The sequence below is a fragment of the Rattus rattus genome, chromosome 6 (genome assembly GCF_011064425.1).
Source record: "Rattus rattus isolate New Zealand chromosome 6, Rrattus_CSIRO_v1, whole genome shotgun sequence".
Taxonomy (NCBI): domain Eukaryota; kingdom Metazoa; phylum Chordata; class Mammalia; order Rodentia; family Muridae; genus Rattus; species Rattus rattus.
In genome coordinates, this window is record NC_046159.1 from 48804448 (window position 1) to 48826772 (window position 22325).

General features: G+C 41.8%; 1 protein-coding gene across 2 annotated transcripts in view; it reads left to right on the plus strand.

Moving 5' to 3' along the window:
- Mdfic2 (MyoD family inhibitor domain containing 2) overlaps positions 1–21381 on the plus strand; it is a 104942-nt gene extending 83561 nt beyond the window's left edge. Inside the window, exons 3-5 of one of the 2 annotated variants that reach the window (XM_032905067.1) lie at positions 6991–6997; positions 10997–11218; positions 20877–21381. In XM_032905067.1, coding sequence (XP_032760958.1) covers positions 6991–6997; positions 10997–11218; positions 20877–21136 — 489 coding nt within the window. In that variant the 3' untranslated portion in view covers positions 21137–21381. The remainder of the gene's footprint in view (positions 1–6990; positions 6998–10996; positions 11219–20876) is intronic. The other variant, XM_032905066.1, reaches the window with a different exon arrangement.
- The last annotated feature ends 944 nt before the right edge of the window (positions 21382–22325 follow it).

Below are 22325 nucleotides of genomic sequence, written 5' to 3' on the forward strand. Positions count from 1 at the left end.
TTACCCTTTGAAATGGCCCAAACACTTGATAAAATTGTCATTATTTTTAAGACCTGAAGTTTTATACTAACTTTGTGGAAGCTTTATTTTAACAGTCTAAAATCTATGGAGAAGAATTCACCTTGCCGTGCTTGAATGCTGAATATTTCATGCTTGGACAAAAAGCAGACTGTAGGTCTTTCACCAAGCACACTCAATGCACTTGAGTATGGGTTACCAAAAATGCTGAAGATTTTTTTTCTATTTATTGTTATAGCTCAAATCCTTGTGTCTCTTGTAGGCTTTAAGTGACATAAATATGCATTTCCATCTGCACATCCTTGTCAGGAATAGTTCTACTGGGAGGTGTTATGCCACCCAAGTTCTTCCAGAATAGAGCCTGTTAATCCTGTTACCACTATAGAAACTCGCAGGAAAAGTCTACCCAGGCCACTACTGCAGCTGCTGTGGCTGTCCACGTTCCAGTAACCACACCCTGGGCACCCAAAGGAAGCACAAGAAAATTCCTTACGTAGGAGAGGATGTACAGTGTTGACCTTGGTCTTTTACTTAGGGCAGCAGTCTCCAAACTTTTTACTGGAAATCTTGTAAATCTTTACTGGAAAAATAGCTGCTAGGGTAGGGTGGATACAAACCCTAATTAATACCCAGAGAGAGAGAGAGAGAGAGAGAGAGAGAGAGAGAGAGAGAGAGAGAGAGAGAGAGAGAAACAGAGAGAGAGAGAGAAACAGAGAAACAGAGAAACAGAGAAACAGAGAAACAGAGAAACAGAGAAACAGAGAAACAGAGAGGTAGAGAAAATTGGCACAGACACCATCAATATTAACTTGAATATACCATAAACTATTCAAAAGTTTACCATATATAAAGACACTTATAATATACATATATAGACAGTGATACTCTGTCTTCATTAGATAGGCTCATGCCTCCCTGTAGGCACACTTTTGCCACTTTGGAGACTACTGGGATAAATTTCTGCCAGGCAGATCATTAAGAATATAGGTCTTAAACTCTCAGCTGGACTTCTTCATAGATTCTGTAAGTCGCTGGGGTGCACAGCAGGCACGAGAGCCATGGCTGAGCATGCACTGTTTTTGTTTCCTCCTCTCTTTCTCTCTAGCCAGTGAGAAGTGACTTCTAGTGTCTCAAGGGCCACGAGGTAGACCTTATGTCCACTCTGTGCTTGTGCAAGCCCACCATAGATGGATGATGCTTCCACAAAGACTCAGAAATCAATAAAAATGTCACCCAAATCCACCGATGTGTATGTCTTGTCACCACCCAAGAACCAAGGTTTTTTTTTCTTTTTAAGGACCCAATTAGCATCCATCTAATAAACACTTAAAACAAGAATTTATTGATCTATAAATACATAGTAAGTATTTTAAGTGCCCAATCCCATGTAACATGAGAGTTTTCTAAATTACCCAGAATCTATTTGGAGAAGGAAAATTCCACAGAAAAAACGGTGGGCATTTTAAAAAAAAATCTTCCTACCCCTTGTAGCAGTGCAAGACTGTTTATTCAGCTGCTGGAATTGCGACTAGATTCCAAGTTCCCTTCAAGTTGACAAAAATAAATTATTGTAATGGTAAAGTTCAGAATTGGCTACAGAACAAGAGACAAATTCTTCCCTTTTATTCTTGATATAAGTCAAAATGGACCAAATTTTTTTCTGGGAAGTGAGTTATATCAACCTCTTCCAATGAACTCAAACTGTAGAAAGTGACAAATATGAGAAAAGACTGACACCCATAACACTTATTCCAAGAGTATTTGTAACCACAGAAGTAGAGGCAACCTTTATTTTATTAGACGGAGAATTGACAGTTCCCAGGATGCCACACCCGTGAGTGTTCGTTCCTTGTTTACCTATTTTTTGAGAGCTCTTTGTATCTCCTATGTGCTCTTCTAGAATATAGAGATTAATTAACGGACAGCACTCTTGTAAAGATCCATCTTAAGTGTAGAAGGACATGCATCCTATAATAGAGTAAATGAATAAGCAGATACAGAAAATAAACAGTAACTAAATTAAAATTGCCAGTATTGAGGTCTATTGGATTACTTCCTACAACAGTTTCTTAGCTTGAGCACCATTGATTCTTGACGCTGCAGTGCTTGTAGGTCTGAGGTGGGGAATAAAGGGAGCTCCTGTGCATATGGCAATGTTTGACAGCCTCCCTGGCTTTTGACTATGTAATGTTAGGAAGAACCATCCAAGTCACGACAGTCAAAGCAGACGTCCTCAGGGTAGTGATGGCAAGAACTGACTCAGACTGGGCAAAATGGAAGGTCTTTTTGAGAAGGTGACTGTTGATCAAAGAGTTGAGGAATGCTTTAGTAATTGGATATCACATTCAATGACATCACAATGCATGTCTGTTAAACATCTGCTCAGACAGACAGTGTAGTTCATTGGTTAGGAGCCTCGATTTGAAGCCTGCCTTTCTTGCTTAGAACCCCAGCTATGTAACTGGCTAGTGGTAAACTAAATAAGTCCTTTGTAGCAAAGTACCGGTATAATCATGGGTAAACTAGGGGTGTTATTTGCAGTAAGTACCACCACAGGGCTGCCGGGAGTCTGAGATAAGATACTACAGACAAGATTCTTAGAAGAATGAGTGTTTATTTCTATTCATATGGTAGCTTATGCCATAAAGTACACTAATTGGTTCTTTTAATATACATTAATATATTAGGATTCTAACTATAATCTATTCAACATGTGATAATCTTTACCAGGTAAAAATATAGCAAGAATGTTAATAAAAACTATATTCTAAGAGAACTATATAAACTCTGACAAGGATCAGTTTCGTTGGGCACTCAGAATGAAGACAAAGGCAAGAGAGTTGAATCCAGAATACCTCCCCAAGAGGTGAGTCCATTGTCCCCTGAAAGTTGAGAGGCCCACTTTCCAATTGTCACTCAGCTTATCAATCAGCAGAAAAGCAGGGAACGCATGCTTTCCACCAGACACTGTGCTGGAGCATGCATCCCTCAGGAATCACAGTAGAAAAGGAAGAAGAAAGAACCATCCAGGACAGTCACGGCAGCAGAAAGTTAAAGAGCCATGATGAGGGTTTCCACTGGGACTGGACAGCAGGTACAGGCAGCTTCTCAACTAGGCGTGGAGTCAGTTTGTAAAAGCCAACCATTAGTTACCCAGCTCTGCCTTGAATACAGCTAAGCTGTGTCCCCTCATCACACGCCAGCAAGATCAACTACCTTGAAGAAAGGCAGTCAGCAAGGAAAGTCTTTCTGCAAACAGCTCAACCTCTGATTGGCACATCTTACGGCTGTGGTCTGGAAAACAAGCCTGGATGACAGTGAGAACCGAGGCACAGATAGATACCTACTGCAGCTCTGCTACTGGCATCTGTGAACCTGGGAGGACCCACTGGAACCTTCTTCACCTGCCCCCTCATCCACAGGCAGTGACAGTACTCTCTCTACCAGATCAGATCATTGTGGGCTGGATATGCCACAGTGTGGCTAAGAAACCTTAACCCACATTCGAGGACCTGGGATTAAAAACACTGACAGATACAACTTTAACCTAGTAGAGAATGTTTTCAGGAGAGCTTGATCGTTTACCATTTATATTAAACGCTAATAGTGAAAAACCCAGATGCATGTGATCCAGTGCTTATGCCTGAGTTTATAGCCTGATTGGCTTGATTCATTTTTTTCAGAGCCCTAAACTCATTATCCACCCAGTACATGGAACCATAAAAGCCGCTTGCTATTTTTTTTTCCTTGGGTAACATCATCTTTATTTCCTGAGACACTACTTTAAAACATTAAACTAGAGGTAAGTGCATAAAAATGAAATGGGGACTCATAATTGCAAACTGTTTTCATGTCGGAAGAAGATTCAAACGCCTCTTAGGTCTGCACTGCTCCTTGTTACTGGCTCACAACCTAGCTATAAAAGTATATCATGAGCCAAGGTTTGCCTACTGGGCAATGTGGCAGCGAGCAGAAGACCAAGGGGATTACTCATGGCAGTTAAGCACAAAAGGAAGAGACACCATCAACAGCAGCAAAACCAAAAGGACACAGTCCCAAAGCTGGAAAACTGTAGTTGTGGGGGTAGCCTGGAGCCATTGCAACTCTATTTTCCCCTCCTCTCTCCCTCTCTCCCTCTCTCTCTCTCTCTCTCTCTCTCTCTCTCTCTCTCTCTCTCTCTCACACACACACACACACACACACACACCCTCTTAATCCTTTTCACCTTGAACAGTCACTGCTATTATTTCTGAAGAAATAATATACTTGTGGTTTTCCGCTCACATTTTCAAAAAGATTCACTAAGGCTGATTGAAGGGGCTTTAAAATGTCACCTCCTCAGACCCCTGATAAACATTTCATCGTATTTCTCTGAGGCTGAAGAAGACAAACCAAACCAATGATACATAACGCCGCTGCTTTTACTGGAAAGTCTTTAAAGGCTGTGAGAGAATTAGAGAGAAAAAAACCATAAGCCAGCTACACGTGTCTCATTTATTCTGTCCCGAAGTTCGATTGACTGAATCCAAGGCTTTGCCTTATCCAATCTAGCAGCCAGCAGCCGTCAAATAATTAATGTCTTACTCCCATTCTCTTTAAACAGGTGGGGCGTCTGTAGGAAGTTTTTTGTCCTCAGTTCCACAATCGAAAACAAAAATTGGGTTTTCCTTGAAAATCCGCCTTCTCCGAGTATCCAGCAGCTTTTGCTGCTGGGTCAGGGTGAAATGCAACATCTTAGTTTTGCTTTGTTCTCTACTGAATTACTTTCCCAATGTTACTGAATATGAAAATAAGAACGTCCTGTGTGAAAGCACACACCTGTAATCCCAGCTGCTTAAGAGGCTGGGGCTAACAGATTCCAAGTTGGAAGCCAGACTAGGTTGTGGAGTGGGATCCTGCCTCAAGTACCCAAAGAAAATGCAAGTGTAAAAAAATAAAGATTCAGGTCCTAATAATTTTCACCAGGTTTAATCTTGTTCTGTGACTTCTGATGTTTTGAATAGCATGTGTTTTACTGACCAAGCTGTGGAAAATATAGACAGCCTAACAGTGAATGCAAATGCCAAAATTAGCATGGACATTATAAAGTTCTTCATGGGCCAGAATAAAAATATTATAAAATACAGAAAATATAATATATATGTTATGCATTTCTATACTGGTTGGAGACAGGGATGTGTATGTGTTCTTTAATACCTTCTCTTTTTGCATTGCCTCCCAAATTCTGTGCTTATTGGCATGCACCACCATGCCCAGCTAAATTAACTTTTCCCCTACAGGGTCACTTTGATGAACTACTCTTCCTAACCACAATAATTTGTGAACGGTTTGGTGGTTTATACCTTGAAATGTCACCTGTCTACCTTGATCTGATTTCACCCACAGATAATCACACTACTAAATTCTAGGTGGTAGTTCAAGTCCAAGGGAAAATATAATTCAGTTGCAGCTTAAATAATGGTCCTTGCATTTGAAATGCACTCTCTCAGTGTATTGATGTAGAAATAAAATTAAAAATCAGTCTACCTTAAAGGGTTATCTTAAACTTTTCAGATAGGCTTCAGGAGTTGGCCTCACAGGTGAAACTGTTACCAAGGTATTGCCTGCTTCAAAAAACAACTTGGCAACAGAATGTAAAAGGTATCGGGACTAAGAGACTAGAACATCTTCCAACTAACAGAGAGCCATTAGCGTGTGTGTGTGTGTGTGTGTGTGTGTGTGTGTGTGTGTGTGTGTGTGTGTGTGTTTTTTGGGGGAGGAGGGCTTGCCTTGATTTTGTGTCTTTCATCATATTTTCATCAGAAGGTGGAGTTTAGAACATTATTTTGATAATGGCGTGGAAACTTTCCACAGCGAGGCCTAGCGTTCCACACTTGAAGTCTCAGTACCTGGCAAGCAGAGACGGCTGGGTGGCCAGTTCAATGCCCATCTGAACTACACAGTGAGACCCCGTGCAAAGACTTAAAATGCAGCTCGATGGCAGAGCATCTGTTTAGAGGGTGCAAGGCCCCGTGTTAGATGCCCACAACCAAAGTACACAGCGATTTAAAGAGAAGGGTCCAGATCGGAAGGTGCAGGAGCGGTTATGGGAATGGAAAGGCGGACTTGAGAGATATCTTGAAAGAGGAATCAATGGGAATGTCTAAATCACCAGTGGAAGGAAGGGACCAGACAAAGACTAGTTTCAAGTCTAAATAATTGGAACAATGACCATACAAGGAAAAGAAATCAAGCCGTGGTTTCTCCAGGGATAGGTAGAGTTACCCACTTCAGTGAGATGAAGGACTTAGCAAAATAGGCTGTTAAATGGAAAAGATGTGGCTGGTGTCCTAAATAAAGGATCTAAAAGCCCGTTGCAATCATGAGACTGTGATTTGTGGTGACCACAGACCTTTAGAGAACCAATACACTGTCATTTTTTTTCTCTGAATTCTCCAGTGATGAACAACAAGTGAAATGGAATTTACACTCAGCAAATGCAGTCTGGCGGGGAACTGGCTCATAGAATAGATTTAGAGGCAAACTCCGCAGAATCAACGCCTAAGTTATGAGTGTGGACCAATGCTACCTTAGATAAGGGAAAAGGAAGGAAGCAAAGGAGATAGGGAAAACGGGAGAAAAGCCAAGAGGTAGGGAAAGAGGAGGAAGGGAAGATGGAAGGGAGGCAGGAAAAGAGGTAGGGGAGGGAGGAAGGAAGGGGGAGGCAGGGAAAGAGGTAGGGGAGGGAGGAAGGAAGGGAGGCAGGGAAAGAGGGAGGAAGGAAGGAGGGAGGGAGGGAAGGAGCAAGGGTCAAGCCTTAAGGAATAATAGAAGAGTGGGTCTGGAAGTAACAACATGAGTAAAAGAGAAAGAGATGGTGAGTCAGAAAAATAAATGAAAAAAAAAAAGAAGAGGTCAGGGGAAAAGGACAGGAAGGGAGGGGAAGGAAACAATAATGAAAGAAGAAAATAATATCAACGAGACTCCAGGGAGGAGCCAGGTAGAAAGAACTGTTACCCATATTTCTTGTGTTACGGGCATAGAGAATATATGGAAACAAAAATGATCAAGTCACATTCACTGAGCAAAAAGGAAAACCACTGAAATGTCTCCTTAATAACTTAAAGTAAACAAGTGAATGGCCGCTGTCACATTGATTCATCCATTGCATGTGGGTGCTCAATAAATGTTAATTGAATTAAATTAATAACATTTGCTCAGCAGTAATAAAAAATTAATTAACTGTCTGTCTTACTGTTGCCTAGTTTATGCCCACTGGTTCTTGCAATTACTTCTAACCCAAACAGGATCTTTTTTTTTTCTATTATAATGACTTTCAAGATACACTTGAATTTTTTTTTCTAAGAACTATAGAGAAGCTCCTAATTTTTGTCCCAATTTTGGTTTGTATTTTAGGGGCGGAAAATTTATTTTCTCCAAGTTAATGTCAGGAACTATGTATAACAGCCCAAATATAGTTTCACGGGTTCCTTATTTAATTCTAAAATACCAACTTGCGCAAAGGATATGATACCACTTTTCCTTGTGTTCCTCCTTTTAGCCCAGGCTGTTTTTAATAATTTGGAGAAAATTTGAAATAAAACTGTAAAGGAAGAAAACTGGGGGAATTATTGTTAGCATTCCCGCTATAAAAAAGAAGGAAGCTGTCAGTAACATTCACCCCCCACCACCAAAAAAAAAAAAAAATGTGACTCACTTCAGATGTCAGAATTCCGGGTTGAACAGACTGGGTTCTGAATTCTGCGTGTGTCAGATGATTTTTTAATGAGCATCAGATAGTTCCCACTGGGGGATTAAAAAAAATAAAAATATAAACAGAGATATAGAGTTAAAATAACTTTATGAATGGCAGTTTAAATTCTCCATAAAATCCTCTCTGCGCAAACCTGGTGTGCTCCAAATGGTTGCTTAATGTAGCAAACCACTTACATTCAAAATGCTATACTTAAAAAATGCTGTACTTAAAAAAGTTGTCGCAAAATTAAAAAGAGAATCATATACCACTTGGCTGAAAACTGTGCTCTCTGCATGTTTTTACATTCCAGTAACCTCTATCCAACTTTTTTTTGTTGTTGTTACAGAATTACTTTGTGCAAAGGCAATTTAAATTACATGCAGTCTGACTGTGTGTGGTAATTTGAACTGATTGTTAAGGAAGTCTGTTAGGCAAAGAGCTGCTGAAATGTCTGTAGGCACCATGGTTTGCTATCCGCCCTTTTCTGCGCTGACTTTGAATGCACAGCACACAGTGGCTAGAGCTGAACAGGTCATTATTCAAGTGCTCAAGAAATCAGCCATACTTGGCCATGCAGAAAAAGGAGGTCTGTGGAGCTCAGTTATTTGCAAGACTGGCTTTAAGGTGTATTAATGCATCTCAAGTCTTTTTTCCCCCCTTTCTTTTTTTTCGGAGCTGAGGACCGAACCCAGGGCCTTGCGCTTGCTAGGCAAGCGCTCTACCACTGAGCTAAATCCCAAACCCCTGCATCTCAAGTCTTAAGGTACAGAAGACATTGCCTATGTGTAGTCTCAGCCACTAAAAGACTTGAGGTAGAGGCAAAGAATACATTAGGGACCGATATAATATTTATAAAAGACAAAAATAAGAACAAAACCTTTGCAATCCCTAGATTCAGATCTCAGTTGACTACAGAGGAGTCCTTGGGCAACTTACTGAAGTGAAAGTTCTAAACCTTGAGACTTCTCAAGCATCTGCTTGATTCAATTTTAACTCTAAAGATTCACCTAGTAGTACTAACTTTTACTTTCCCCATGTCGTAAAAGAAGTCAACAGCAATATCGATCTCCTAGACACTTTCAAACAGGTGTCTTGACATGATCTTCCATATTAACAAGAATGTAAAGCTTGGTCTACAATGGAGGCACAGACATACATGTGTATGTGTACAAAGCAGTGGTTTTCAACCTGAGCAATTTGTCCCAGGAGAGAAATCTGACAGTGCAAATGGTAATTTTTTTAATTATCATAGCTTAGGGAGACAAAGTACAACTAAGTGTCTCCTAATAGAAGATGAGAACGTGTCCTTATGTATCCATTGTCTGACTCAAAATCTTGACAATGCTAAGCAATTGAAGACAGTATTTAAATATTCATCTTAGTGGGAAAGTGGCTGATGGTTGAATTCCTTTATACCCAAGTAAAGAAAATAAACCCTTATTTTCAGCATGACCATGGCCAATGTCATTGTGTTATTAACATGGTGAGTATTTCTTGAGTTGAAGGAGTCTAGAGTTGGCCAGTGTGTAGAGCCAATTCTATTCTACATGCAGCATTCGATACCACATTAATTGCTGTCAACAATAGATGTTTTTCCTGAACCCCTACTTCTGCCAATCTTTTTTAGGGTGGATTAAACCACTACCGAGGGATTTAAAGCCAACAGCATATGGGAAAGGGAATAAAAATTAAACATTGTCAAAAACCAAGGCTGTTTGGAAAATCGGAAAGAAACAAAAATGGCCCAAGATGACTGTGTGTGGCAGACTGTTTGGTCTTCTTCCAGTTCAAGCCTTCAGAGAGAGAGACCATCTCATGATGGATTTTGAGAATCCCTGATTGACAAGTCTGTGGGTTGTTCTTTCTCTTTTCTTCCTCTTCCTAAAGCAGAACTCCTTAGAACTCCCAGACTCATCTGCAGGTTGGGGTCACCTGAAAAGTTTCAGTCAAGTCCCCAAAGGAGGGTGATTTGATTGGGCTGCTGAGGAGAGTGATATCCAAGCTTTGAACAGGTCAGCAACTTTAGATTTCTCAGCTGACTGGACACTATAGCAGTTTCAGGGAATCGCATTCCTGTAAAAGAAAAGGCCAATTAGAAACAGGCCATAAACATGGACTTAGAAAAAGTGGATTTTCCACACTAAGCTGGGTGTGCTTCTCCAGTCATGTCAGCCTCACTCAAGTCCCACTGAGTCAGCCCAAGCCCTAGACTCGATAAGGAATGGGATTCCTAAACATGTCTTTTCCATCTCTCAATAGCACCATCTGAGGACGTCCCTGGGACAAGCCTGGGCTGTGCTTAAGAACGCATTCTTGTGTTCGTCTTTGACTTTGTTTACAGATGTAGCTATGATCGATGTCAAGCTGCCATCTAGCTTCAGCCTCTCTCTGAAACAGCCGGACAGAATGCTCCTCGACACACCCCCAGTTGCTAAGGTCGATGCGCTTGTGATGGGCACACTGAATCCCAATGTTCAGTCCAGTTTTTACTCTACTTTTTCTTTATTACATGGAATGAGATCATGGCTTTTTCAACTTTCCCATTGCCTCTTTAAACTAGAGTCTTGGCTAGGATATTGCCAGGAGCTTCCTGAACCCTGGTTATCCCCATTGACTGTGTACAATAAGTTATGTGCCCACCCCCAGACAACCCCAAAGCTAGAAAAGCCATCACATGAATAGGCCTCTATAAAATGCCAGTCCCTACATCAAAGCAATCCATGTATGAACGTGGAACAGGATGTCTGCCGGGCTTTCCCTGACAGCAGAGGAAGATCGAGCCTGTAGACTGTTCATCTGCACATGGCTTGTTTTTCTCCTACATATAAGGAAAATGAGGTTAGTGCAAATGAAAGCAACACCACAGGATGAATAGTGAACTTTTTGAGACCATTGGAAGTTATCAGAATCACCTGGCTTCTCATGTCCATAGTCTACTACAGGGCTGATACCACATAGCAGCATCTTGTTGATCTAGTAAATGAATTCTTTGATTTGCCTAACTCACCACCCTAAAAACGGATACTAGAAAAATATGTTTCAAATTAATATGAAATTTATAGTATGAAGAAAAGTTTGTGATTGCACTTTTCAATTCTCTCTCAAAATAACCTTGCTCGGTAATGTTTCAGTCCCTGTCGTGGGACTTTATCCTCTCGAAGTGTAAAAATGTAAATTTTCCTGCAAATGTCCTTTCTTGGATCACAGTGGGTGTGTGTATGTGTGTTTTCTTTTTTCACCTAGATACGCAACTCACCAATGAAAAGCATGCCGACGAGAAACCTATTAATGCTATCGTTATAAATTCAGTATCCGAATTCAATATCACAGATGGACCAGCCCAGGAAACCCCCAACGAGAAAAACCTGTCAGGATCGAGCACTTCACTCTCTTCCCTCGAAGAATGCCAAACGAAATTTCCCTACCTCCAAACTAATACTTCAGTTCATCAGAGAGACCCTGACGGTAGGTTTCTCAGAATACATCCCGTCTCTAAATAAAGCTCCCAACCCCAGACCTTGTAAAATCACTACATATGCCGTTAGAAAGAAAAAAACAGTCTTTATGAATATTAAAGAGGATGACTTTGATTTGAAACCCTGCTGAATGACATGTGTCAAGGTCACTTTGTAGCTAGGAGGTGCTTGGCAAAGTGTTTGCTCTCAGAGCTGGGAATCAGAGGCTTTGCGTTTTAAATAGCTCAGACCAGAACAGCATTCTCGGATGGGGATGGAAAACCAGTAAAATCAAATAAAAACTTCTTTTCTCAGAAATGAGACCATTCTGCCTGTTACTTTAAGCGTATGGGGCTTAAACAGAGTGGGAAAGTAGTCGATTGTTAGAGATGTTACTTGCTATGTAAGAATGGGGGCCTGAGTTCAATGCCCAGAACCCACATAAAGAAGTTTGCAGTTCTAGACCATCTTAATCCCATCCCTGGGAAGATTGGAGACATCCAGATCCTTGGGCCTCTCTGGCCAGCCAGCCTAGCCCACTTGGTGAGGTCCAGGCCAGTGAGACACATTGTCTCAAAAATCAAGGTAGGCTCCACCTGAGGAATGACTCTCAAGGTTGACCTCTGGCCTCTACACACATATACAAGTCCCCACCCCAAACACAAATAAAAAAGAGATTGCATTAAATACCCAGCTGTTTATACCAACAATCTCTGAGCAAGGGTTGACTCTCATAGGTAATTCTGATACTAGGTGTTCTGATACAGTGCAGCCATAGACCAATACACCCCACGTGCCGGTTTCACACTGATTTGGTGCTAAACAATGAAGTTCAAGCTCATGGATCTTGTGCCATGGTAAATGAAGTTTAACTCAGAGAAATTTCACAATCACATGAGTCACTCAAAAGTTTGGTAGTATTCCAAATCTGCCTATGGTTGCATTGAAATTAACCCTGGACATGATCTCCTCTGATGTCATAATTCATTGTTAAATGTAAAAAACAAATAGAGAAAGCTTGTAATAAAAGTCCTGTTGTCACTACGTTAACTTACCTCATGCTTCTGACGTTCATTAATTGGATAGAAGAGGGCAGTTTAGAGTTTGACCTTTATGCTGTAACCTCCTGATCTTAGTCTCTTAGTTAGTTAGAGGCCAGAGTTAGTAACGAACTACTGGCCAGTGCGGGGCTCAGATGGAGCAGTGTACAGAAAGCATCTACTACAGAACCTGCCACACAGAAACTGGACTTTAACTTTCCTTATGATTGCAGTTTTTGAGAGGAAAAAGAGAGTCTTCCACCATGTATTGCAATTGTGCCGTCTTACGCAAATGCTGATATGGATACTTAAAGCATAGACTACAGACTTGGTTGGTTAAGGCTTGCCAGGAAAGAATGTGAATAATGAAGCAAGGTAAAGAGGGAATAGTGAGGACTGTGGGAAGCTGAGGAATACTTCCACTAAGGGTCATTAAAACATCACTTCTGAGGGATGGCTGGGTTAGCCATAGATTTGTCTCGCAAGCACAAGGTTGTAAAGCTAGACCTCCAGAACCCACGTGAAGAAGCCAGTGTAGCGGTGAGTTTGTAATCCCAGCACTAATGAGACAGAAGTAGTAGTCGTACCCCTGGGCTCACCTTCAGCCAATCAAGACTACTCTGTAAGCTCCAACTCCATAGCAGAGCCTGACTCAAGGTAGATGGGCAGTGTTCATGAGGATGACAACTGAGATATTTCTTGAGCATGGAATGTGTGTGTGTGTGTGTGTGTGTGAGAGAGAGAGAGAGAGAGAGAGAGAGAGAGAGGGGAGGGGTAGAGAGGAGACAGGAAGAGAGGGAGAGATAGGAAGAGAAAGAAAGAGAATCACTTCCTTCACCCAGCTCAAATCAGAAGAAACAAAAGATTTAGACTTGTCAGATTTTTCTATTCTTCTCTTTTCTCTTTCTTTCTTTCTTCCTTTCTTTCTTTCTTTCTTTCTTTCTTTCTTTCTCTCTCTCTCCCTTCCTTCCTTCCTTCCTTCCTTCCTTTCTTTCTTTCTTTCCTTTTTTTTTTAAATCAGGGTTTTTCTATGTAACTCTAATTGACCTGGAACCCACTCACTATGCAGACCAGGCTGGCTTCAAAATTACAGAGATCTACCTGCCTCTGGAGTCCACCAAGTGCTGGGATCAAGGGCATGTGTTATTATACCCAGCTGAGATGCCCGATCTTGAAGTGTTCTAAAAATAGGTAGAAACTAAGGATGTCACATAAAAGTTCTAAAAATTTTAATATTAGAAATGCCTTCTATTGACTTTCTGTCACACAAGGCATCTCCTTGTGTCTTTGGGCCAACTTTGACCTGTCGACCAGTGCTTCAGTCTAGGATGATGCTAAAGTTTAGCTTTGGCAAAGATGAAGGGCGGACATTGAAGTAAGCAAGGGAGTAGTTCTAAGCAAATCATTCCAACAGCAGAGCGTTCCAGGGTTTTACCAGGGAGGCGTAGCTGTTGCTAGTTGTAAGTATCAGAGTAATGGTCCCAGAATTAGGAACCGTCTTAGTACACACCCACAGACACAATGTCCCTCGCAGAGCATCTCCCTCTGTCCAGTTCGGAACCCCAAGAGAAGCATAAAATCTCGTGTCTCCTATTCTCAGGGAAAGTGGGGGAAACTTTAAAAAGAGACTAATTCTTAAAAGCCTCATGGCAGAAAAAGTAAGATTTCTCCTGCTCAAAGGAGCGAAGGGGAACCAAAAGGATGTGTGAATAAAGATGTTTATTACCTGAGGTAACTGAGACCAGTCAGACCCAGAAAACTCAGGTTTTAAGCTGAAGATGTAGGTCATAAGCTACTCTTCCTTGCTCCCTTTGTGGGGAAAAAAAATCTCCCCAGGGAAGAAAGAACTTTTGGTACCTGGATAAAACAGAAAGTGAAAAGATTCATACTAAGTCTTACTAATCATGCTAAATAAAATAAAATGAACCAAAAACAAACAAAGAACATGCATTATCCCAACCAGCAAGGAAATCAACAGTTTGGTCAGCCTCTCCTCATTTTAGGGAGTTTTGATAGTAATTCATTTAATGGTACAGAAATTGAGACACGGGGCTACTGCTCTCTCTGAGACAAATTCAGAAATGTCTATCAGGAGAACAGGGAAAACAGAAAGGGAGCAGAGAAGCTGGTGCCTTCTTTTGTGGCATTTGTAGTTAATTTATTTTCAAAACTCTAACCGAGTGCAGGGGAATAGATGATTAGGTACTCATGTCTATAATGTATCACCCCCACTTAGTACAGGGTGGAAAGGCTTGCACAGGCAGATAGGGTAGCATGTCTTGCATCCATTAACACAGTCCACAGGATATGCTCTGCTGGGGACTTAAAAGGGTCTTTACTGAACCTCACAGTCTCTATTCCAGAAGTTTGTCAGTAGCAATGGTTTGCCATGTGTGGTCTCTTTCCAGAAGAGAATGGAAAACACACCCAGGGTACTATGCATGCATCTGCTCCTAGGTCCTTAATCCCCTACTCTCAAAAAACATCATACGGAAAAGGAAGGCAGGGACACACACCACCTTTGATAACAGGCTCCTGAGAAAGTAATCCTGGAAATAAGCCTAATTGATGTATAATTTTGAATTTCAGACATCTCATCCAGGTGGAAGGAGAAACTCATAAATACAAGATGCCTTCAAAGAATAGTCTTAATTACACCATGGGCTGCTGAATAAAATGACTACATTTTCTACCCTGTAAATTTCATACAATTAAGTGTAGTGGTGTCACCTTATAAAGTGTTTCAATTTTATAATTATTTCAGTTCATTTGCTCAGAAAAAAACATAAGCACAAATTTACCAAGTATCACCCAAATCTAGTCATTCTACTTCTAAAGGAGTGACGTGGATGTTAGCTGTGCTTGTCTGAGCTTAAATAGATCTTGACATATTTAAGGAGCTGTTAAAATTGATAACATCAGGGATGATAGCCCCGCTGGATGAAGGCGTTCAGTCACACTTTATTTATTCAAATTCTACATCACAGATGTATTTATGAAGAGCTTAATGCTGGGGGGAGGGAAGCCAGTGTTTATGCTTTTGGACCTAGACCCTTCAGTGGTCAGTTGGTGCTACTGTGTTAAGAGCCTGTCTGTGGCAGCATACGGATACACCGAGGCACTTCTTTGGGGCCAGGGTCATCTAGTCTCATTCTCTTTCTATGTTGTTGTAGAAGAGAAATGGGTGAGCTTGTTTGTCTGTCATTCTCTGTAAGAAGTACACTTGTGACACGTTGTTTAATGACTGCCAAGGAAGCAAGAGAGTGTTTCTGAAATTCAAAAAAAAAAAAAATCTCAGGAGCTGCAATTGGCAACAGCAGAGGCCTCTGGTTCCATTCTTCCTGTGTGGGGAAATCATGTAGTGAGGCAGAAAGCTCACTCCATGAGGCTGACCCCAGGTACACATGCGGAAAGTCTTGGCTTCGTTATCATTTCCACTATAATTAAACATGAGCCTTTCTAATGAGACACATTCTCCCTCTTAATTAGCCAATCCCCAGCAGAATGCTTAGCACCTCAAAGCTGCCTTAATTCTTCTGTGTTATTAGAGTATCATCACTTAGCACATTCCAGCTTGAAAGTACCCTAGGGGAATAGAAAGGACTTGAGACAACCCTCAGAAGGGATTTGCCAAGGCTTCTTGCTCACAGCCAAATACAGCTATGGCAGTTTGGCCTGCGGGTCTTGGATCATCTCCTACTGCCTTTATTCCAGGTTTAGGAGTCAGGGCGGACGTTTTGACAGCAGTAATTAGAGATGATGCCAGGGGTGCCAGGTGGTTCAATAAAGAGGATTTCCTGTACAAGGAACTTGTTGCAAAGGTGCTAAGCGAGTTGAAAAGGTCAGTGCTGCAAACACTGGAGTGACCCAGAAATCCACATCATGAGAAGGCTCTACCTACCCTGTGCTCCTTAGACCAGCACTGTACTGAGCTCAGAGATATCTAGCAACTAACCAGTACCAGACAGTACCTGATTCTGATTTTATTCAGAACCATGGGAGGAAAAAGAAAAAGGGAGAGGGAGAGGAGAGGGAGAGGGAGAGGGAGAGGGAGAGGGAGAGGGGAGGGAGAGGGGAGAGGAGAGGGGAGAGGGAGAGAGAGAGAGAGAGGAGAGAGAGAGAGAGAGAGAGAGAGAGAGAGAGAGAGAGGGAGAGAGAGAGATCAGTGGTGGGGGGACACATCAAATACCCATGGCAACATGCAGAGCTTGGATAAGGCAGCAGAAAGACCCTAGGTTTGCTTCCTTCTCCCCCACCATCCTAGGTTTCTTTGGATACCTCCCATTGGCTGAGGCTAGACAGTAGCCATGGAAATGACCTGACCACCTATTTTGCCAGCCTTGTGAATAAGAAAAGGACTTGGTTCTCCAAAGGCTCACACCTGGCAGAAAGCGTGAGAGAGCATAGCCAGGTCTACTTCAAAGATCCAGAAAGTCCCGAGTTTGTGTACCAACTACCCCACCACTCACCGAGGTTCCTGGATCGTGGCACTTTCAATTCTCTGAGTCCAGGTACTACATCTATAATCCAGAGTCTTGCTAAGAGCTGCCTGCGACTCATGTGAACCACAGAGGGCTGTGAATTGGCTTTAGGTGGGACATGGAACAGTGGATTCTTTAAGTACAGACGTTGGATCTAGTAAGAATCGGGGCTCTACCTCTGCTCAGGGTTGTCGGTGTCATTCTCTCAGCATCGTTCCTTTTCAACTTAGCCTCATTCACTGATTGATCCAGTGAGAGATGGCGAGCGGTCTGTGTTTGAGCATGAGGCTCATTTAGAGGGAAGGTGTTTCAAGCAAAGAATCCAAGGTTTTGAGCAGGAGTTGGGTGAAGCTACCACCAAGAGAGAGCATACAACATGCAAAGGTCTCGAGCTAGGTCCAGTTCAAATGCTGGGATTCAAACACGGTGCCGATAGCACAGTCGGTAAGCAGACTGACAAGGCCACACGTGAGAGAACCAGGCAGGAAGCTGGCAGTAAGACTGATAACTGCATTCAGGGAGTAGGAGAGGCACAATGACTAGTGAGGATCCCAGATTTCTAGTGACTTCATCAAGGTGCTGCCATCCACAGGAGCAAGCTGGGAGGGAGCAGCTGTGTGTCATAAAGAAGACGGAGGTACAAAATAGGACCTGGAATTAGTAAGCAGTATGTTCAGGAGACACTGCGCATGACCTAACCATGGTCAGCTGGATTCATGGTATGCTACTCTTCTCAACTGGCCAGAAGAGGCCAGTTAATCACGAGCTATGCCTCTCGATGTCATGTTTATTAAATACTACAGCCCACAAAGGTACAAGGGAAGAAAAACTATACTCAATTTGGAGAACGGGAAGACCTGGACTCTTCAAACAGTTGTAAAATTTCGTCTGAACCACTCAAATTACTTTTGTGCAAACAAAATGGCCATATGCAAAAGAGTTCAACCTGTTGATGTAGTATTTTTTAATATGCCCTTTAGAAAAGTACAGTGCACACTTGAAAGTTCAGAAAAATCTGTTTGCAATTCATTAATGTTCCCGTGGTTTTCTTGGGCAAGAGGCGCTGTCTTTTATAACCAAATAAACGGGACAGAGTTAGAAACAGGGGTGTGGGAGGCAGTTCTATTCTCACGTGTAAAATAGAAGATGGAAGGAAACAAATGCCAATTCAGGCAAAGGATTAGGCCCAAACTCTTTGGGTAAATAAAATCTATGGTGTGCACCAGAAGCAGAGGCCTCCAGAGTTTGTCAGCTGCAAATGCAATTGAACCAAAAGATCATATGCCCTCCTGAAATTACAAAGCCATTTTACAAGCAGGCTTTTCCTACTCTAGTAAGAATCACCAACTTTAAATCTTACAGCCACCATGATTCATGCTCTACCCACATTCAACCCAAACTTTCAGCTTGATGTATAGAGGATACCACTCAATGGGGTAATTTTTGTAAGATCACAACCGTATGTAAGTCTCTTGAGGCTCCAGTCTGAGGAAGTGTGTCTAGAATTTGCTTGGAGTACTTTCTGCTGAGAATAACTTCTCTCCCTTGACCTGATAAAGGTGGAGTTGGCATGGGTGAAATCTGATGAAGTTGTGTGCTACACATCCTCGACCTTTGACACACACACTCTTCAGGAAAGGCCTGGGCAGAATAGAGTCCCTGAACTATTAACGAACTTACTCCTGAATTTTTGTGGGTGGCTGGTGGTTACTTAGGAGAGATTACTGAGTTGGCCATATGCTGGAAGCTGGTGCTAAGGGAATAAAAATATAACCAGCCTGGCAGAGAAAGGAGTACGCGTGCCTCAGAGGTATTCAGGAGAGGGCTGCCTGTGCTATAAATGCTGGGGCATGGCCATCGAAGTCATCATAAAAGTCATAGTGTGTGTGTGTGTGTGTGTGTGTGTGTGTGTGTGTGTGTGTGTGTCCTCATGCATTCGTGCATGCTGAAACCACCAGATTTCTGAAAAGAAAGGGGAAGTGTCGGAGGAGCAGGAAGGAAGAAGATTGCTATGCACCACTCAGAATTCATGTTAGAACTTTGAACAGGGCAAAGCAGCATTTTTTAAAATATTTGCTCCTAAATTTCTAAGTTTTCCCTTCCTTAAAGATTACCCAGTTTTTGAACAATTAGAGAATAAAATTGTGCTTGGTGTTTGGGTCCCTCTGTAAAGTCTTGGCAAGCAAGCGTGAGGATCTGAGTTTGGATTACCAGCACCCACATAAAAAGAAAACTCCAGGCTTAGAAGCATGTGACTGTATTCAAGGCCAGCCTTGAACTTCTGGTCCTCCTGCCTCAGCTTGTCTACTGCTAAGGGAAGTCTGTTCTGTATGTCTGTGCAGTTGTCATATACTATAGTCAGGAAACCACGAAATATTAAAATGATGATTAAAACAACAGTTTCTTATGAAACCCAAACTTTGTAGACTAGTAAACCCATCTGGAGGAGAAATTTCTCCCAACTCCTGCTAGAATTTACATTTAACTGTCAAAAATCTTCAGGTTACTTATTAATTGGATTGTGTAAATTATTACCTGCTCTTTTATTTTACCAAAAATAAAAAAAAAACAAAAAACAAAAAATATTTACTTTTTGAGACTTCTAAAGCACACAAAAGATATAATTTTAACAAGAGAACTGCCACATCATTCTAACTAACTCCCTTTATGGAGCAAAAATATATAATAATCTATAACCCATCACAGCTGTTTGGCTAGAATTACCAATTACCTTCAGTACCTCAGAGACACTTTCCAGGTTTTTTTTTAACAAGTCTGCACAATAAATTTTTAACCCAATTTTCTTAAAGGCAACTGATAGGATTGAAACCTCTTAGGGAAGAGATGATGAGGTTCTCCATGTAACTTGAAATACAAAATCCAGGTTTTCCGTGGCTACGGCAAGGTGGTAACAAGAATTAAACATAAAACACTACCCAAAAAGCTATGGTTATTTTAAACAGCATTTCAGTATAAAGTCTGGAACTATGCTCAGGTTTGAATATGGGTGAGATAGATTTTTGGGAGACCATGTTGAACGTGTATTGAAGCCTGGTGACAAGCAACTGAACATCTGTGATCTTCCTTGTCCGGCTCTAATGGCTTCTGATCTAATGCATATAGGAAAGGCCTGTTGTCATTCAGAGAGTTGCAAAGACGAGTAAGTCATCCAGTGCCTTCCCAGCACCTCACAGGCAAATGAAATCAAGAGGTTTAGGGCAAAAATGACAGCACTCTTGAAGTAACTTGATTAGACAGAATGAATAGGGAATGTTCTGCAAGTTAATAACATGATTCCTTAAATACTAAGAAGTGGGATGGGGTGGAGAAGCTGGGCAGACAAGCCATCCACACCACCTTGCATGGTGGGGGAGGCAGCAGCTCAGTGGTCAAAGTACTTCCTGTGCAAGTGTAAGGACCCAGTTTGGTTCCCAGGGCCCAAGCAAAAGAAGTCAAGCCGGATACTGTATTAAAAGTGTGGATCCCAGAGGCTCACTAGCCCACCAGAATAGCAATCTCAAGGCTCAGTTAGAGATGCCGGCTCAGAAAATAAGGTGGAGAAAGGACTGAGGAACACACTTCAGTGTCGGCCTCTGGCTTCCGTAAGAGCCTGTACCAGTAAGCACACATACATAATAATAACACAGTGACTTTTCGGTGACCGACCACATCTCCACATCTGTCTGCATGCATTTGACTGACACTCCCAAATGTGTTAATACTAATTCTTTCCATCTTTATTATAGTTTTGGTGGCCTGTCACAGTAAACATATGGTGAGCCCAAGCACGCAGAGGTGTATGTATGTGCACGTCCATGGTGGCAGGTGCTGGGATGACACTCAGAGCCCCATGTTAGTGCAGTAGCCACCTCGGCAGCTGAACTGTCCATCTGGCTTGTCCACTGTGTCTCTTATCATTTGCAGTGTTCCTATCTTATCCTTTATAGCGTTCCTAGGTGCCCCTGAACAGGCCTGTGTGCCTATGTAACATGCAGTTGCAATGGTCATGTGAGGGCAACTAACAATGCTGTCTCCTCAAATGTTATTTGCAGTGTGTGTGTGTGTGTGTGTGTGTGTGTGTGTGTGAGAGAGAGAGAGAGAGAGAGAGAGAGATTCACACATACTGATTTTCTCTCTCTCTACACAGAGGAGTGTGCCTCCCTAATCCTTGCCTGTCTCTTCTGTCAATTCTTGGACTGCCTCTTCATGCTCCCTGACACGTGTGAGACGGTGTGCATCAACCTGTGCTGTCCCTCACACAGGTACTACTCTGCCTCAGATGAGAACCATCCACGCAATGACTGCAACTTGACCTGCGACGTGGACTGCAGCCTCTTTGAATCTTGCCATGAGACCAGTGAATGCTTGGAGCTGGCCATGGAGATATCAGAAATCTGTTACCGCTAGCACAAGAAGGAATGAGCACGTGGCCGGTCCTTTTGGCTACAAGTGGGGGAATTCTATTACATTGCATCTGAAATAAGAGCTCTGTGTGCCCAAATGCAAGGACCATACATGTTTCATGGAGGCTCTAGGCCATTTTTATGCTGCACCTGCCTGGGAAAGCTACTACTGTCAATTTGTTCCAACTTTCACAGTCGCATGGCTCGCTGCAAAATAATTCTTGATGTGTGATGAACAAATCTCGAATACCTCTTACATGCCATAGGTAGAAGCTGTTTCTTGACTGTTAAATAGCATGCTGAACCATTCTGTGCGCTTGACTTGGTAACCTGCATTGTGACTTCATTCATGAACTCAGGACAAATTATGCTTCCTCGTAGGCTCAACACACATTAGTTCCCTTTCTGATGGACTCATGCATAAACATTATGCATTATTGGTTATTATTAATAATGTATTATGTAACGTCATTTTGTAATTAAAATTTTATTTATATAGTCTCTTAAAATTCACTTATATGTACAGTTTAGGTAGGAGAGGGAATTAAATGAATCAGAAACCGTGTTCTTATAATTAAAGCAGATGTCTTTGAAACCTCTCCAATGAATCTTGAATCTGGTAAACTTCAGGAGAGCCCTATAATTCTAGACCATTTCATTATATGTGTGTTGCTGCATCCTAAAAAGTCATGTATATTCTTAATTGGTTACATAAAGACGCTTCTTTATTACAATAGGCAAAAATGGGAGCCACGTGCATGTTTCGGGAATTTGATCTATGATAATCACATCTTTGCCTGCCTCACTTTTCTCTGTCAGGTACAATAAGCAACAGGATATTAAAAAGAAGTCAGTTCACTTCACTAAACTCTTACATATACAGGCACCTGAAATAAATACACATGCAGGGACTTGCTCAACACATTTCCCAATATGGCCTGTGTGCTTTGGAAACTATAATTCATCATTTTATTTTTCCGCTAATAAAGTAACTGATGAATGCCCTGAAAATGTCTTCCCCCTTACACTGCTGCAAAAGGCATGGTGTATGCTACAAAGTTACCTTTATATCAAGCAAATCAAAACACACACCTAGCAGGAAAGGAGCATCAAGCTTGGTGTAAGTTGGGAATCTCTACATTTGATAGGTGTGAAGCATCGAGGAAAATGCTTTATATAGGCATGCATGTATG